The 17,777-nt window shown below is 45.5% G+C and overlaps 1 protein-coding gene across 1 annotated transcript in view; it reads left to right on the top strand.

Annotated features, from left to right (window-relative positions):
• The window catches only part of TTLL6 (tubulin tyrosine ligase like 6), a 34,534-nt gene extending 17,033 nt beyond the window's left edge, over positions 1–17,501 (top strand). Inside the window, 5 exon segments of the mRNA XM_008062443.2 lie at positions 1,992–2,180; positions 3,378–3,543; positions 5,166–5,429; positions 16,122–16,491; positions 17,236–17,501. Of these exon segments, the coding sequence (XP_008060634.1) occupies positions 1,992–2,180; positions 3,378–3,543; positions 5,166–5,429; positions 16,122–16,491; positions 17,236–17,501 (1,255 nt within the window).
• Positions 17,502–17,777: the final 276 nt, after the last annotated feature.

Genomic DNA, 17,777 nt, shown 5'->3' with positions numbered 1-17,777 from the left:
AGAGCCAGGCTCGGTAGCTCAGCCTGTAATCCCGTGCTTTGGGAGACTGAGGTGAGTGGATTGCCTGAGCCTGCGGATTCGAAACCCGCCTGGGCAACTTGGTGAGACCTTATCTCTACAATAAATAAAAAAATTAGCTGGGCGTGATAGCGCGCGCCTGTAGTTCCAGCTACTTGGAAGGCTGAGGCAGAAGGATCACCGGAGCCCAGCAGGTTGAGGCTGCGGTGACTGGGAGTGTGCCACTGCATTCCAGCTGGGGCGACAGAGTGAGACGCCAACCCAAAAAAAAAAAAAAAAAAAAAGAATTACCAATAGAAAAAATAAAACCCCAGCATAGGTAACATAGTGAAACCGCATCTCTACAAAAAATAAGAAAAATTATACGGGTGTGGTGGCACATGCCTGTAGTCCCAGCTACTCAGGAGGCTGAAGTGAGAGGATCACCTGAGCCCAGGAGGTCGAGGCTGCGGTGAGCCATGATTGTGCCACTACACTCCAGCTTGGGCAACAGAGTGAGACCTCCAACTCAAATAAATACATCAATAAATAAAGCCATTTTAAAATTTTTGCTAAAAAGAAAAATTTGGGCTGGGCACAGTGGCTCAAGTCTGTAATCTCAGCACTTTGGGAGGTCAGGGCAAGAAAATTGCCTGAGTCCATGGGTTTGAGAACAGCCTGAGCCACTTGGCAAGACCTCATCTCTACAATAAATCAAAAAATTAGTTGGGCGTGATAGCATGTACCTATAGTTCCACGTACTTGGAAGGCTAAGGCGGAAGGGTTACTGGAGCCCAGCAGGTTGACGCTGGGGTGGCCGTGAGCATGCCACTACACTCCAGCCTGAGTGACAGAGTGAGACTCCAGCATGAAAAAAGAAAGAAAAAAAAGAAAGATATGACTGTCCTACCCCATGTTCCTGTGTTGGCAGGAACTAGGGTCTTCCTGCTTCTTACTGGACAGCATTTGCCTTGTAACTGGGCGTCTGTTCTGCAGAGTGAGTCTAGTGTCAGCAAACTCCAAGCCTCTGTCAAGGAGACGCTTTTGTTACCCTTCAGACCCCACTACAGCCCCCTGCCCTCCTCATGAGCAGAGCCATCCTAATCCTTTGGGATTGTGCTTCTGGAACTGATACAGTAAGTAGCACTGACATTTGGGCGGCACTGTTCCTCAGGCACTAGTACTGTCTTCCTTGTAAGGAGTGGAAAGGAAGGTGGCGGGGGGTGTTGTGTGTTTCTATTCTGGAAGCCAAGAAGACCAAGACTCTGGAAGGAGAACCGACTTGTCCAGGTCACCTTGCTGGTAAATGACAGGTCTGGACCCAGAACCCAGTGGGTCTACGCCTGGGATTCCAGGATGCCTTCTGCTGTGTTCTGCCATCGCTAAACTCCTCGAGAAAAAGGCAGTGTGGTATTAAGAATCAGCCATCATGTTAAGGGCCTCCTCTGAATCACTGTCCTCATTACTTGATTCCGGATATCTCCACGGTTCTTGGTTTCCCTGCTGTGAAAAGGGGCTTATCATTCCTCCCTACCTGACCTCCACTTCCCCAGGGGGCTGTGAGGAAGAGTGAGATCATTACAGCTCATAAAAGCTCCTCCAGCCCCTCCAAGAAGCCCTCAAATTTAGCAAAGCACAAGCTGCCATTCTCCAGAGAAGGCTAATCAGGGTTATGAATGGGAAGGTGGCGACAGTCTGCCTCGCCAGAACGAAGCTGAGGGGAAAACGGGATTTACTTGTAACAGGAGAGAATTTGGTGAGCTGTTAGGAAGACTGTTCTAACCACCTCTTAGTGCATTATGACATGGCGGTCTCCAGAGGGCTAGAATCTCCTTTCAAGGAAACATTCATGCTTTTATGTAGCAAATACTGACTGACTGCTATTGTGTGCAAGGCCTCCATCTGGCCTTAGATGACATCCAGCTCGGACACGTCCCTTCGAGGCTTTGTCCCGAGAAGACTTAACTGCAGTCCTGTGTTCTGCTTCTCAACAGGGTAGAGGAAGCCAAGGGCTTCCAGGCCATGCAGTTAAAGAAAACGGAGAAATACGAGAAGGAGAATTGTGGGGGCTTCCGACTGATTTATCCGGGTCTGAATTCGGAGAAGTATGAGAAGTTTTTCCAGGATAACAACTCCCTCTTCCAGAATACTGCTGCTTCCAGGGCTCGGGAGGTATATACCCGGTAGGAAGACTCCCAGGATGAGGTGGGCAGGGTGTTCTGGGGATTGTGGTCGACCTGCTGGCTGACTGGCCTGGGGTGGCAGGAAGAGTGTCAGAGCTTCAGTCCCCAACTTTGAAGTTGCCAGGGGAACATTTGTTCTAATCACACAAGGACCAGGAATTGAAAAACAAAACAAAAACAGGAATTGGAAGATTCCCTAGCGTGGGTTGTAGAGGGTGACTATTTCTGGAAACTCACCCTGAGATAGCCATCTCCACCCCACACCAGGATACCTACCCTGAATGAATCGGAGTTTCCTCGTGATTCATGCAGGCATAAACTCTAAGAACTGGAAGGACTCATTCCCCCATTCATTCCTCTCCCAGCACCTCATTTTAGGAAGGAGAGGTCAGAGCAGAAAAGGGATCATACAGGAAGACGATGACAGAAGAACCACCCTGTGTCCCTGACTTCTGACTCTGAATTCTTTCCAGTAGAGTATATATAAAGGGTACCCAAAACACATATACATGTTTTTTTCAGTCAACAAATGTTTACTGAACACTTATTATGTCAATGTATACACATTTTAAGAAAGGAAAAAACTGTATTAAAATTGTAATACTTACTACATACTGATAAAGACGAATACAAGTCATGTTTAACTTCTGCAATTACAAGAGATGTTCAGAGTGGTTACCATCAGTGTCCAGACACTTCCTATTATGGTGAACTAAAAGTAATACACAGATAACATCTCTTAAGATGTGTATACATTTTTTTGGCACCCCTGGTATATCAGCTTTTGATTACTCTCCGGTTTCATTGGCCAGAGAGGCCCAGCATATGAAACAGCCCCACATGGGAGGCCCTGGCTTTAGCCTCCTACCCAGACCTCTTCCCAGCACGCACAATGAATGGCAAGGGGCATACTGGGAAGAGAGAGGAGACAAGGGAGTAGTGGGGTGGGGTGTAGCCCCTTTACTGTGCATCTCTCTTGGGATGCTAGTCCCCAGACTGGGGGTGGCATGGTCGGGTGACTCTCTCCTCCATACCTGCCTTTTGATCTTGAGTCACGTGTGCAGACCGGACACACTGAGGGAGGAGACATGGAGCACCCCGCCTCTTCACCCAGTCTTGTCCCTCTCTCAAGGAGAATGCCCGCCTGCACAGCCCATCCCCAGGTCCCGTGACACTCACTCGTTCCCCGATGGGCAGGCGGCAGATCCAGGAACTGAGAAAAAGGCAAGAGAAAAAGCCCTTCCGAACGAAAGAGAAGAAGATGGAGATGCCGGGAGAATCGGCCAGGGAGCGAGCGCGGGGCAAGAGTGTGAGGAGCCAGCAACAGAAGCAACGGCAGAAACACAAGGCCGCCCCCAAACAAGTAAACCCCGATGGGCGGGGAGCATCCCCACTCATTACCCTCCCCCGGCTGGGGCCCATCTGTGGGGGGATGCTGAAGAGACCAATGCTCCGAGCCCAGACATACTGAAGGGCTGTGTGGAGGGCTGGACAGCAGTGGGGAGCCCCAAAGGCACACAGGACCCCCCCATCTTTAGTGTCCAGGTAGTAGAGGACTCACTGGTCTGTCCTTCCTGCTTCCTCCAGTAGAAGGAAGGGCAGCCCGGCGTGCTGGGAGGCTGAGTGTGCGCTCTGGGCAGGGAGTGGACCCCAGCTTGTGCTCCTGGTCCTCAGTTCTACCTTGGGTTGGAATGTCCTCCTCCAGCAGGTCACCGGAAGGCAGGACTCTCGAACATTACCAGAGATATTGACCACACCTGGGTCCTAACAGCCTGCGCTCTGTGCAAAGTGCCAGGCAGCCCTAGCCCTGCATCTGCTGTCCAGTTGGCCTGTGGTCTAAGCTTTTGAATTTCCCCCCTCTGCCTAGTGCTCTCTTCTAGCTCAGTGGAAAGATTCATCTGACTTTCCAGTCCATCTCATTATCTTAAAGACCCTCCTGAAAGGACAGGTTTAGAGCAGGGCTTTGTCGTTATTTGTATTTTTGAGTCAGGGGCTCACTCTGTCATCCATGCTGGAGTGCAGTGGCATGATCATGGCTCACCGTAGCCTTGAACTTCTGAACTCAAGCAATCCTCTCGCCTCAGCCTCCCAAGTAGTTGGAACTACAGGCATGCACCCCCATGCCCTACTAATTTTTTTATTTCTTGTAGGGACAGGGTCTTGCTATGTTGTCTAGGCTGAACTCAAACTTCTGGTCTCAAGCAGTCCTCCTTCCTTGGCCTCTCAAAGTGCTGGGATGACAGGTGTGAGCCACTGCGCCCTGCCTATTTTTCTAAAACTTTGTTAGGGTCACAGAGCCTCTGAGAAGCTAATCAAAGATATGGAATCTCTTGCCATAAAGTAAAAAAACACACAATGTTAAAGCTGCAGTTTTGGCTGGGCACGGTGGCTCATGACTATAATACTAGAACTTTGGGAGACAGAGATGAGAGGATTGCCTGAGCTCATGGGTTCAAGACCAGCCTGGGCAACTTGGTGAGACCTTATCTCTACAATAAATAAAAAAACTAGCCGTGCCTTGGTGGCACATGCCTATAGTTCCAGCTACTTGGAAGGCTGAGGCGGAAGGATCACCTGAGCCCAGCAGGTTGAGTCTGCGGTGGCCACGAGCATGCCATTGCACTGCAGCCTGGGTAACAGAGTGAGACTCCAACTCAAAACAAAAACAAAAACAAGCCCTGCAGTATATATAGTTTTTTAATTTTAAAGATGTGGGGTACAGTTCAGGGTTAGGTATACAAATGTTCATTCTGCAGGTACCCAACCCTGCAGTTTCAAGTGGCTCAAAGGCCCTCTGATGCCATCTGTGAGCCCTTTAAGGGTCCCAGAACCCTGAGTTAAGAGCCCCAGAGTAAAGAGGCTTTTCTACTGACTGCTTTCCTCCTCCTCATCTCCTTTGCACCTACCTCTGGGTGCAGATGAATCTGGAAGTGGATCGAGCTGGGTTCCCACGGGCTGTGTGTTTGGTTTTCTCCTCCTCCCTAGTACTTCCGGCCATTGACATTAGTACCCTGCACTCCTGACTTGCTCTTGAGAGTCAGAGTTGAAAAGAAAAGTGAAGCAGACAGCGGCTCCGACCCGGAGTTTCCCAAGAAGGAGGCTGGACCCATTCCCTGCAAACCTGTGTCTGTGAGGCACTACAGCTCTGTACCCGACCTCATCTGTTCTGTGCTGAAACTTGGTACAGCTAACTCCAGAGTCAGGGAGGCCAAGTCTGCCTACGCAGTGAACATATTTGCTGGCACTGTGGTGAGTAGAGGGCCAAGTTCTGGGAGGGAGTGTTAAGAGTCTAGCTTTTGGGCAACCACCTCAGGTCCCCTCCCCCTGTGGGAGCTTTTCTGTCCTCTCATGAAGTCCTGTTTTCTCAACAAAAAGAAACAACAAAAAAAGACCCTGGCTTTCTAGTCCTTTCTCTAATCCTGACTTGCTGTGATTCTTTGAATGAGCCATGGAGCCTCCCTGGGCCTCAGTTTCTCCACTTGTGAAGCCCTAGTATACCTGCTGTTGTAGAATGGCATACCTGAAGAAGGATAGGCCTGGGACGACTTTTAGGAGGGCTCTCATGTGAGTTCCCCTCTTCTGAGACAGATTACCACCTGTAGTAGTTTCCTAGGGCTGCTGTGGCAAATTGCCACAAACTCACTGGCTTCAAACAACAACTTTATTCTCTCCCAGTTCTGGAGGTTAGAACTCTGAAATCAGGTGTCAGCAGGACCAGGCTCTATCTGAAAGTCCTGGAGGAAGGACTCTCTTCCTTCTTGCTGGGTTCTGGTGGTTGCCAGCAATCCTTGGCATTCTTTGGCTTGTGGCAATGTGACTCCAATCTCTCCCTCTACTGTCACATGGCCTTCCCTGTGTTTCTCCTTGTGTCTCTTCACATGGCCATCTTATAAAGAAACCAAGCCGGGCTCGGTGGCTCAGCCTGTAATCCCACACTTTGGAAGGCTGAGGTGAGTGGATTGCCTGAGCCCGTAGGTTCGAGACCTGCCCGGGCAACTTGGCAAGACCTCATCTCTACAATAAATCAAAAATCAGCTGGGCGCGGTAGCGTGCACCTGTAGTTCCAGCTCCTTGGAAGGCTGAGGCGGAAAGATTGCCAGAGCCCAGCAGGTTGAGGCTGCGGTGACCGGGAGTGGCCACTGCACTCCAGTCTGGGCGACAGAGTGATACTCCAACTCAAAAAAAAAAAAGAAAAAAGAAACCAGTCACTGGATTTAGGTCCACCCTAATCCTAATTTTTTTTTTTGAGTCAGGTTCTGACTATTACTCAAACTGGATAGAGTGCAGTGGCACAATCATGGCTCACTGCAGCATCGGCCTCCTAGGCTCAGGCAATCCTTCTGCCTCAGCCTCCCAAAGTAGCTGGAACTACAGGCACACACAATCATGTCTGGCCAATTTTTTTGTTTTTGCAGAGACAAGGTCTTGCTATGTTGCTCAGGCTGGTCTTGAACTCTTGGACTACGACCTGGGCCTTCCAAAATGCTGGGATTATAGGTGTGAGCTACTGTGCCCAACCTGATCTTATCTCATCTTAACCTGACTAATTATACCCGCAAACTCTATTTCCAAATAAGGTCACATTCTGAGAGGTTCTGGGTGGACATGAATTTTGGGGATCCACCTTTGAACTCAGTACACTACCCAGTGTTGCTCAAACTCTGTTGATATATGAACACCTTTTGAAGGAAAGAAAACTCTCTCAGACCCCCATCGTAGACGTAAATTACTTGTATAAATATATACAAGCATAAGACAGATATAAAATCTTTATACTTAGAGCTCTTGTGCAACTATGGAACTAAAATAAAACAAATAACACCAATAAAATTCAAATTAAAGATATTAATTCAGTGTGGCAGCTGATTCTCTGTTTTGCAGGAATGAGGTGGCCACATGAATGTGGTACTGTGTTCCAGCACAGGTCTCTGTGTTCCTCACGTGGAGGCCACCAAGGGCTGTATGACGACTCTTGTAACCACTGGAAAAGTCTTCTGCACTGTTGGGTCTTTGCTTGGCCCAAGAGCAGTAGAAAATAGTGCAATGTCTTTCAACATTTTTAACCATAGTCCCCAGTAAAAAAAAAAACTATTTTATTTCACAATTCATCACATACTCATACAAATGGGAAAATGTTTCTAAAACAATGCTTTGCCATACTACGTACAACAACTCATTCCATATTTTCTATTTTGTGTTATCCTGTCCTATTATTTAAAAATTACTGGTTAAAACCCACTAGATTAACTTCAGGATTTACTAATAGGTTTACAAACCATAGCTTGAAAATCACCTTTAAGAGAGTATGCTTTGGAGCATCATGACATTGGATTTGACATTGATTTCTTTTGTTTTTATTTTTGAGTTGGAGTCTCACTCTGTTGCCCAGGCTGGAGTGCAGTGGCGCACTCATGGCCTCTCTCATCAACCTCATCAACCTGCTGGGGTGCTGGCGATCCTTCCACCTCAGCCTTTCAAGTAGCTGGAACTATAGGCATGCCCTACCATGCCTGGCTAATTTTTGATTTATTGTAGAGACGAGGTCTCACCAAGTTGCCCAGGCTGGTCTCGAACTTGCAGGCTCAGGCAGTCCTCTGGCCTCAGTCTCCCAAAGTGCTGGGATTACAGGCTGAGACACCGAGCCTGGCCCTGTTTTTTTTTTGTTTGTTTTTTGTTTTTGAGTTGAAGTCTCACTCTGTCACCTAGACTGGAGTACAGTGGCACACTCACAGCCACCGCAGCCTTGACCTGATGGGCTCAGATGATACTTTCACCTCAACCTTCCAAGTAGCTGGAAGTACAGACATGCACCACCACACCTAGATTATTTTTTGTAGATATGAAGCCTTGCCAAGTTGCCCAGGCTGGCCTTGAACCCATAGGCTCAGGCAATCCTCTTGCCTCCACCTCCCAGAGTGCTGGGATTATAGACATGAGCCACTGCGTCTAACCTGACAATGATTTCTTGGGTATGACACCAAGAGCACAGGCAACAAAAACAAAAGTAAACCAATGGGACCACATCACACTGAAAACTTCTGTGCAGCAAAAGCAACAGAGTGAAAAGGCAACCTACTCAATGGGAGGAAATATTTGCAAACCATCTATCTGACAAGGGGTTTGTCTGCTATAATAAGATACCTTACACTGGATAGCTTTTAAACAACAGACATTTGTTTCTCACAGTTCCAGAAACTGAGAAGTCCAAGTTCAAGGCACCAGCAGAGACTCATTCCTAATGTATGGCAGCTTCTTGCTGTGTCCTCACATGGTGGAGGGGACTAGATAGTTCTCTAGGCTTCTTTCATAAGTACACTCGTCCCATTCATTCATAAAGCCTCATCACCTTGTCGTCTCCCAAAGCCCTTATTTTTTACTGCCATCATCTTGGAGGTTAGGACCTCAAAATATGAATTTTGGGGAGATAACTCTTCAGACCATAGCAGGGTTAATACTTGTTGAAAGTCCTTGGCACGAGTGTTCATAAAATAAATAAGAGAAAAAAAGAAAAGAAAAAACAGACAAACTTTTTAAATTTATTTAAGTGCCGGGCTCAGTGGCTCAGCCTGTATTCCCAGTGCTTTGGGAGGCCGAGATGAGTGGCTTGCCTGAACCCACAGGTTTGAGACTCACCTGGGCCACTTGGCAAGACCTCATCTCTACAATAAATCAAAAATTAGCCGGGCCTGGTAGCACACACCTGTAGTTCCAGCTACTTGGAAGGCAGAGCCCAGCAGGTTGAGGCTGCGGTGGCTGGGAGTGTGCCACTGCACTCCAGTCTGGGCGACAGAGTGAGACCCCAACTCAAAAAAAAAATTTTATTTAAGTGTGATTCAGTTACATGTCTCATTCTTTGTCTTTTTGTTTTTTTATTATTGAAACTGCTTTTCCTTAAGATTAAATTTACATGCACTGTATGTAACAAAATATCGCAAGTACCCCATAAATATGTACAAACAGTATATGTCAATTAAAAATTTTACATGCATGGAAATACTCAAATCTTAACTATAATTTTGACAAATATACCCTTGTAACTCGCATACCTATCACGACATAGAGCATTTTGATATCTCTAGAAAGTTCCTTTCTGTCTCTTCCTAGACAGTTTTCCCCACCCTCAACCCCCCCTGAGACATTTACCATCCTGAATTCTCTGACTTTTTAAACATTGGATTAGTTTTGCCTGTCCTACAAGTTTATGTAAAAGAAATACTATAGTGTACATTCTTCTGTGTTTGGCTTCTTTAACTCGATGTTGTCTCTCTGACATTCATCCATGTTGTCTATATCGGTAGTTCATTCCTTTTTATTGCTGAATTGCATTCCATCGTACAAATATACTGTAGTTTGTTTATTCATTCTGCTGTTATGGACTTTTGGATTGTTCCCAGCTTTTTATTTATTTGTTTTTGCTTTTGTCATTAAAGCTATGAACATTCCTGTGCAACTCTTTTTGTGGACATATATTTTCATTTCTCTTTGATATCTGCCTAGGAGAAGGATTGCTGGGTCTCAAAGGATAAGTCTAGGTGCAGCTTTGTAAGAAACTCCAAGGCCGGGTGCCATGGCTCAAGCCTGTAATTCCAGCACTTTGGGAGGCTGAGGCGAGAGGATTGCCTGAGCTCAGGGGTTCCAGACCAGCCTGGGCAACTTGGTGAAATCTCATCTCTACAATAAATCAAAAAATAAGCTGGGCATGGTAGTGCATGCCTGTAGTTCCAGCTACTTGAAAGGCTGAGGTGGAAGGATTGCCTGAGCTCAGCAGGTCGAGGCTGCAGTGACTGTGAGTGTGCCATTGCATTCCAGCCCGGGAGACAGAGTGAGACTCCAACTCAAAAAAAAAGAAACCCCAAAACCTTTATCCAAAGTGTACATTTCAACCTGCAATGTATGAGAGTTCCAGTTGTTCCAAGTTTTTGTTTCTGTTTTGAGATGTTGCCTAGACTGGACTTGATCTTGGTTCAACAATCCTCCTGCCTCAGCCTTCCAAGTAGCTGGGACTATAAGCACGTGCCACCACATCTGGCTGTTTTCTATTTCATTGATTTTCACTATTGTCTGTGTTATTTCCTTCTTTCTATTAATTTTAGTTTAATTTGATCTCTTTTTTCTGGCTTCTTAAAATGAAACGTCAGATTATTTATTTTAAACCTTTCTTCCTTTCTAATACAAGTGTATAAACACTAATTTGCTTGCATACCACAAATTTTGATATGTTGCGTTTTAGTTTTCATTTGGTTTGAAATACTTTCTAATTTCCCTTGTGATTTTACTTTTAACCCATGGTATCTAAAAGTGTATTGTTTTATTTTAATAATATTTTCTAAATATTATATTGTTATTAGTTTCTAATTTAACTCCTTTGTGATTAGTGTACATACTTTGTAAATTTTCGTCTTTTAAAATTTATCAAGACTTGTTTTACAGTCCAGCAAATGATTTATCTTTGTGAATGTTCCATGAAAAGAATGTATCCTACAGTTTTTGGGTACTTTTTTTTTTTTCTTTTTTTTTTGAGTTGGAGGCTCACTCCATCGCCCAGGCTGGAGGGCAGTGGCATGCTCCTGGCCACTGCAGCCTTGACCTGCTGGGCTCTGGTGATCCTTCCACCTTGGCCTTCCAAGTAGCTGGAACTACAGGCACACACCACCATGTCTGGCTAATTTTTTGATTTATTGTAAAGATGAGGTCTCGCCAAGTTGCCCAGGCTTGTCTCGAACCCGCAGGCTCAGGCAATCCACTCACCTCAGCCTCCCAAAGCACTGGGATTACAGGCTGAGCCACTGAGCCTGGCGAGTTTTTGGGTATTTAAAAGGCCTCTCTTTAGACAATTTATGCCCTGTCTCTCTAGCTTCTCTGACTACCTCAGACTCTATCTTTTGACACCTCTAGCCAGTAAGGCTGTGGTTTTCTGCTGCCCACTCCATGTAGATTGTGGGTATCCTTGGACAAAAAGCTGCAAGCTGTAAATCTCATCAAGAACAGTTCCTTTTTTCCCAAGAATAGGTTTCAACTACCTGTTTCACTCTGTCCATTCTTCAAGACATGCAGGCTGTCTTCAGTTCTCCTCACTTCACATAATGCTGCAGTGAACATCCCAAGGTCTTGCTTTCTTGTACAGTGTGACACTTCTGCCCTTTAATTGGAATGTTTACTCCATTTTCATTTAATATTATTATTAATTTAATTAACTATTTTTATTTTTATTTTTTTGAGTTGGAGTCTCACTCTGTTGCCCAGACTGGAGTGCAGTGGCACGCTCCCGGCCACTGCAGCCTCGACCTGCTGGGCTCTGGTAATCCTTCTGCCTCAGCCTTCCTAGTAGCTGGAACTACAGGTGTGCGCTACCACGCCTGGCTACTTTTTTGATTTATTGTAGAGATGAGGTGTCCCCAAGTTGCCCAGGCGGGTCTCGAACCCGTGGGCTCAGGCAATCCACTCACCTCAGCCTCCCAAGGCGTGGGATTACAGGCTGAGCCACCGAGTTCGGCTTAATTGACTTTTTAGGGATGGAATTTTATTTGTTTTCTATTCATCTCTTCTATTTTTGACCTTTTTTTGTATTCTTCCTTTTCTGCCTTCTTTTGGGTTAATTAAATATTGATTATTTGTTAGTCTTAATTCCACTATTGCCTTTTTAGTTATTACTTTCTGATTTTTTTTTTTAGTGATTGTTCTAGGGATTTGTTTCTTTGGGAGGCAGAGGCAAGAGGAGTGCCTGACCTCAGAAGTCCGAGACCAGCCTGAGCAACATGGCGAGACCTCGTCTCTACAATAAATCAAAAAATTAGCTGGGCATGCTGGTGCATGCCTATGGCTCCAGCTACTTGGAAGGCTGAGGTGGAAGGATCACCTGAGCCCATCGGGTCGAGAGCCCTCATCTCTACAATAAATCAAAAAATTAGCTGGGCATGGTGGCTGTGTGCATGCCAATATACTCCAGCCTGGGCAACAGAGAGAGACTCTGACTCAAAAAAAAAAGATGGTATTTCATTATCTTCTGGTCTTCTTTTTTAAATGAGTAGTCAACTATATTAATCACTTTGTTCCGTACATATAAGATGTCATTTTTCTCTTGCTGATCTCCTTATCTTTATATATCAGCAATTTGACTATGATGTGTTTGGGTGTGGTTTTATTTGTGTTTATCTTATTTAAGACTCTTGAGCTTGTTGGTTTTGTAAGTTGAGGTCCTTCACCAAATTTGAGATGTTTATGGCCATTATTCAAAAATTTTTTCTGTCTTATTTTGTTTTTCTTCTCCTGGACCTTCAACAACATATATGCCAAATCACATAACATTATCTTACAGATTTCTTAGGTTCTACTTTTTTTTCAATCTTGTTTTCAGAAGAGAATCATCTCTATTGCTCTATCTTCAAACTCACTAACTCTTTTATTTGCCATTTAGCCCATTCAGTTAATTTTTTATTTCAATTATTGTACCTAGGAACTCTGGAAGTACAACTCAGTTCTTTATTATAGTTTCCGTTTCTCTGCTGAGATTTCCAACTTTTTAAATTTCTCGTGCTTGTCTTCCTTTAATTCCTTGGCCATATTTTTAATGCCTGCTTTAAAGTCCTTGTCTGCTAATGGACCAACATTTGGGTCATCGCAGAGTCAGTTTCTGTTGACTACTTCTCTTGAATGTGGATTACATTTTTCTGTTTTTGTTTTGGGTTTTTGACATATCTAGTGGTTTTATATTGGATGCTAGACATTGTGAATTATGTGTGATGCAGTGATTCATTGTAGGATCTCTGAATTCTATTTGTTCCTCTAAAGAGTAATTTTCGTGGGTTTTTTTTTGCTGTTGTTGTTATTTTTGTTTTTTTGAGTCAGAGTCTCACTCTGTTGCCCAGGCTGCAGTGCAGTGGCACACTCATTGCTACCGCAGCCTCAACCTGCTGGGCTCAGGCAATCCTTCTGCCTCAGCCTTCCAAGTAACTGGGAACATAGGCGCACAAAGAGTAATTTTCATGTGGGCAATCCATTATCTTCAAATTCTAAATATACTGTGGTCAGCAGCAATTGAAATCTCATGTAGTTATGTTTTTTCAGCCTCCAGTGCTATTTTTTTATTGGGTCCCCTGGGATCCTCTACTGCCCCATTCCCAGCATGTGTAGTTCATCCGTCAGCCAAACTGCACACAAGAGAATTTCCCCCTTTCACAATGTATGCCCTATCTCTCTGGCTTCTCTGACTGCCTCAAACTCTGTCTTTTGACACCTCTACCCAGTAAGGCTGTGGTTTTCTGCTGCCCACGCACGCCATGTGGATTGTGGGTGTCCTTGGACAAAAAGCTGCAAAGCTGCAAATCTCATCAAGTGCAGTTCCTCCCCGCCCCCCAAGAATAGGTTTCAACTATCCATTTCACCCTATTTGTTCTCCAAGGTATGAACATGCAGGCTGCTTTCAATTCTCCCCACTTCACATAATGCTGCAGTGAACATCCCTCTATTTGTTTATTATGATAAAATGTACGTAACACAAAATTTATTATTTTAACCATTTGCAAGTGTATAATTCAGTGGCATTAAGGATAGTCACAGATTTGTGCAACTATCATCACTATCCATTTCCAGAACTTTTCATCGCTCTAAACAGCAATTCTAGACCCATTAAATGTAACTCTTCATTCTCTCCTCCCCTCAGCCCCTGGTGACCTCTGTTCTACTTTCTTTCTCTATGAATTGACTGTTTTAGGTGCCTCATCTTAGTGGAATCATAATACTTGTACTTTTGTATCTGGCTTATTTTACTTAGTATGATGCTTTCAAGGCTCATTCGTGTTTTAGCATGTATCAGAATTTTCTTCTTTTCAAAGGCTGAATAATATTCCATTATATATATGTGTATGTGTATATACCACATTTTATTTATCCATTCATCTGTTGATGGACATTTAATTTTTCTCTACCTTTTGGCTATTGTGCATAATGTTTCTGTAAACATTGATGTGTGTGTGTATATATATATATTTTTTTTTTTTTTTTTTTTTTTTTGAGTTGGAGTCTCACTCTGTCGCCCAGACTGGAGTGTAGTGGCCGCTCCCGGCCACCGCAGCCCCGACTTGCTGGGCTCCGGTGATCCTTCCCCCTCAGCCTTCCAAGTAGCCAGAATTACAGGCATGCGCTACCATGCCCGGCTGATTTTTTGATTTATTGTAGAGATGAGGTCTCGCTGCCCAGGCTATATGTTTTTAAACAGCTATCTAGGCTAGGCATGGTGGTTCACACCTATAATCCCAGCACTTTGGGAAGCAGAGGCTAGAGGATTACCTGAGCCCAAGGGTTCAAGACCAACCTGAGCAACTTGGCGAGACCTTGTCTCTATATTAAATAAAAAAATTTGCTGGGTGTGGTGGTATGCTCTGGTAGTTCCAGCTACTTAGAAGGCTGAGGCAGAAGAATCTCCTGAGCCCAGCAGGTCAAATCTGCAGTAGCCGTGAGGGTACCACTGCACTCCAGTCTGGGTGACAGAGTGAGACTCTGACTCAAAAAAAATAAAATAAAATAAACAGCTATTGGCCAGGCATGGTGGCTCATGCCTATAATCACAGCACTTTGGGAGGCCGAAGTGAGAGAATTGCCTGAACCCATGGGTTCAAGACAGCCTGGGCAACTTGGCAAGACCTCATTTCTACAATAAATCAAGAAAAATTAGCTGGGCATGATGGTGCATGCCTGTAGTTCCAGCTATATTTGGAAGGCTGAGGTGGAAGGATCACCTGAGCCCAACAGGTCGAGGCTGTGATGGCCATGAGCGTGCCACTGCACGTCAGTCTTGGCGACAGAGTGAGATTCCAACTCAAAAACAAACAAACAAACAAAAACCACTGTCTAAAAACTTGTTTAGTTATATACTTAGCAGCAGAAAGGTTAAGTCACAGGGTATTTGTAGTCTTACTTTGCTAAGTATTTCTGGATGGTTCAGAATGGTTATACCAGTTGATATTCTCAGGAACAGAGGATTCCTGTTCCTCTGTCTGCCCACCAACACTGGAATTATCTAGTTTTCTAACTTTTGTCAGTCTAATTGCTATAAAATATACCAACATCTCTAAATACCATCTTCTAATATTTATAATCTCTCATGTTTAAAGAGTTTGAGAGGAAGTCATAGGCCCCTCTACCATCTTTGCCTTAGTGTTTAACCAATTCATGGTTAGGAAACTATTTTTTCTTTCTTTCTTCCTTGCCTTTTTTTTTTTTTTTGAGTTGGAGTCTCACTCTGTTGCCCAGGCTGGAGTGCAGTGGCACACTCACAGTCACCCCAGTGTCAACCTGCTGGGTTCCGGCAATCCCTCCGCCTCAGCCTTTCAAGCTGGAACTACAGGTGCGCTACCAATGCCCGGCTAATTTTTTATTTATTGTAGAGATGAGGTCTCATCAAGTTGCCTGAGTTGATCTAGAACCTGCGGGCTCAGGCAATTCACTCACCTTGGTCTCCCAAAGTGCTGGGATTACAAGCAGAGCCTCTGAGCCTGACCTCTTTCTTCTTCTTCTTCTTTTTTTTTTTTTTTTTTTGAGACAGAGTATCCCTCTGTCACCCAGCCTGGACTGCAATGGCACAATCACAGCTTACTGCAGCCTTGAACTCCTGGGCTCAAGCCATCCTCCCTCCTTAGCTTCCCAAGTAGCTGGGACTACAGGGGCACACCATCGCACGCAGCTAATTTTTACATTTTTTGCAGAAGCGGGGTCTTGCTTTGTTGCCAAGGCTGGTTCCAAATTCCTGGATTTAAGTGATCCTCCCACTTTGGTCTCACACTTTAGGATTATAGGCATGAGCCACCACACTCAACCAGGAAACTATTCTAACCTAATCTTTCTTGCAGCTAATGAGCCCAGCTTTTAATCTGTTTTAATAAAGAACAGTATAGGAAGGAGCCCTATGCTTTCCACAACCTCATTTTGGACTGTCTTCTCTTCCAGCCATTTATCTCAGCAGAAACCTCCCCAGAATCCATCACCCAGGTCAAAACCTCCCCAGAGTCTCTGCCAACCCTGACCATGACCACTGGATCTGAGTGCAGTAGCCCAGAGATGGACGGGGTAGTCCCCTTCAAATTCAAGCAGCAGCTGATCCCCCAACAGCTCATCCAGGAGAAAATATTAAAGTTTTCTCTGCCTACAAAATCCCAGAGCTTCTTGGGGGGTCAGAATCCGAGCTGGACTTTGCTGAAGCGTGACGTGAAGAAGCAGCATCTGACGTCGGAGTTATTTACCAAGGTTCAGCTGAGGGCGAAGCTCTCCTTGTTCCCAGCTCACTCCAACTCCATGCGGGTGCTGAGTAACCAGTCACGTGAGTGCCAGGAGCTTAGGGGGCAGAGGGACCAACGAACCAATCCTGATCTTTGAGGAGCCTCATTCTGGGGAGGGGAAATATAGCCCCTGCCCTCAAGGAGACCTCAGTCTGATGGTGGAGACATAGTCCATGTCCTTCAGGAGTCTCCAGTCTGACTGGGAAGATTAAAAAAGAGAAAATAGAACTCTATGTCTAAGTCCCTGCTTCATTTCCTGGTTCTCATTCGGGGAGGTTCATTTGGCTGAGTCTGTACCAGTTAGGGACACTAAATATGAAAAAACAGAGCCGGGTTCGGGGGCTCAGCCTGTAATCCCGCGCTTTGGGAAGCTGAGGTAAGTGGACTGCCTGAGCCCGTGAGTTAAAGACCCACCCGGGCAACTTGGCGAGACCTCATCTCTACAATAAATCAAAAATTAGCCTGGCGTGGTAGCACGCGCCTATAGTTCCAGCTACTTGGAAGGCCGAGGTGGGAAGGATCGCCGGAGCCTAGCAGGTCGAGGCTGCGGTGGCCGAGAGTAGCCACTGCACTCTAGTCTGGGCGACAGAGTGAGACTCCAACTTGGAAGAAAAGAAAAAACAGGGAAGAAAAACTATTTGGAGGAAGGGAGCAGTGGCTGATTCTGAATCAGAGAGCTTCAGCCAGTTCTAGGCAAGGGACCCCAGTGGGAGGTGGCCTTCACCAGGAATTTGTGCTGAACCCAGCAGCACAAATTGTTGATGCCCATGACCTTGCCTTTTCAGAGAATCCTTCCCTGCCCAGGGTGTGCTACCCCCACAGCCACAGCTCTGGTGAGAAGAGGCAACTGGACATGCCCTCCCTCCTCCTCTTGCGGAGTCCTCAGAGCTATGATATTTCTCTAAGGGATCTACTGGTTGCCACTTCCGCCCGACTGGATCCAAGGCCTGGCAGAAGCCGGACAGGTGCTATGAGGGACTTATATACACAGGATCAAGACACATACAGCCATTGCCTGATCTCCGACCAAAAAGGATGTGAGAGGAACTAGGTGGGTCTGCCCAAATTCCCTTAATGCATTTGGCAGGCGTTCTCTATATTTTTCTGGGATGTTGGCTAGGTGAGAGGATGGATGGACTGATAAAGACACGCAGGTAATTAGACAATGAAGACTTGCCGCTATTAAATGTGACCCCCCCCCGCTATGTGTATTTCTGATATGACCAATCCACCCCCACAGCAAGGTATATTTGCCTTGTCTTCTATTTATGGCTAAAATTGAGATAGTCACATATGCAGGCCCCAGAAGCAGAATTATGTCAACCAT

The sequence above is a fragment of the Carlito syrichta genome, unplaced genomic scaffold (genome assembly GCF_000164805.1).
Source record: "Carlito syrichta isolate Samal-C Ts95f unplaced genomic scaffold, Tarsius_syrichta-2.0.1 Scaffold305705, whole genome shotgun sequence".
Classification (NCBI taxonomy): domain Eukaryota; kingdom Metazoa; phylum Chordata; class Mammalia; order Primates; family Tarsiidae; genus Carlito; species Carlito syrichta.
The sequence above is the reverse complement of the archived record's forward strand: the minus strand, read 5'-3'. Positions and strand labels throughout refer to the sequence as shown.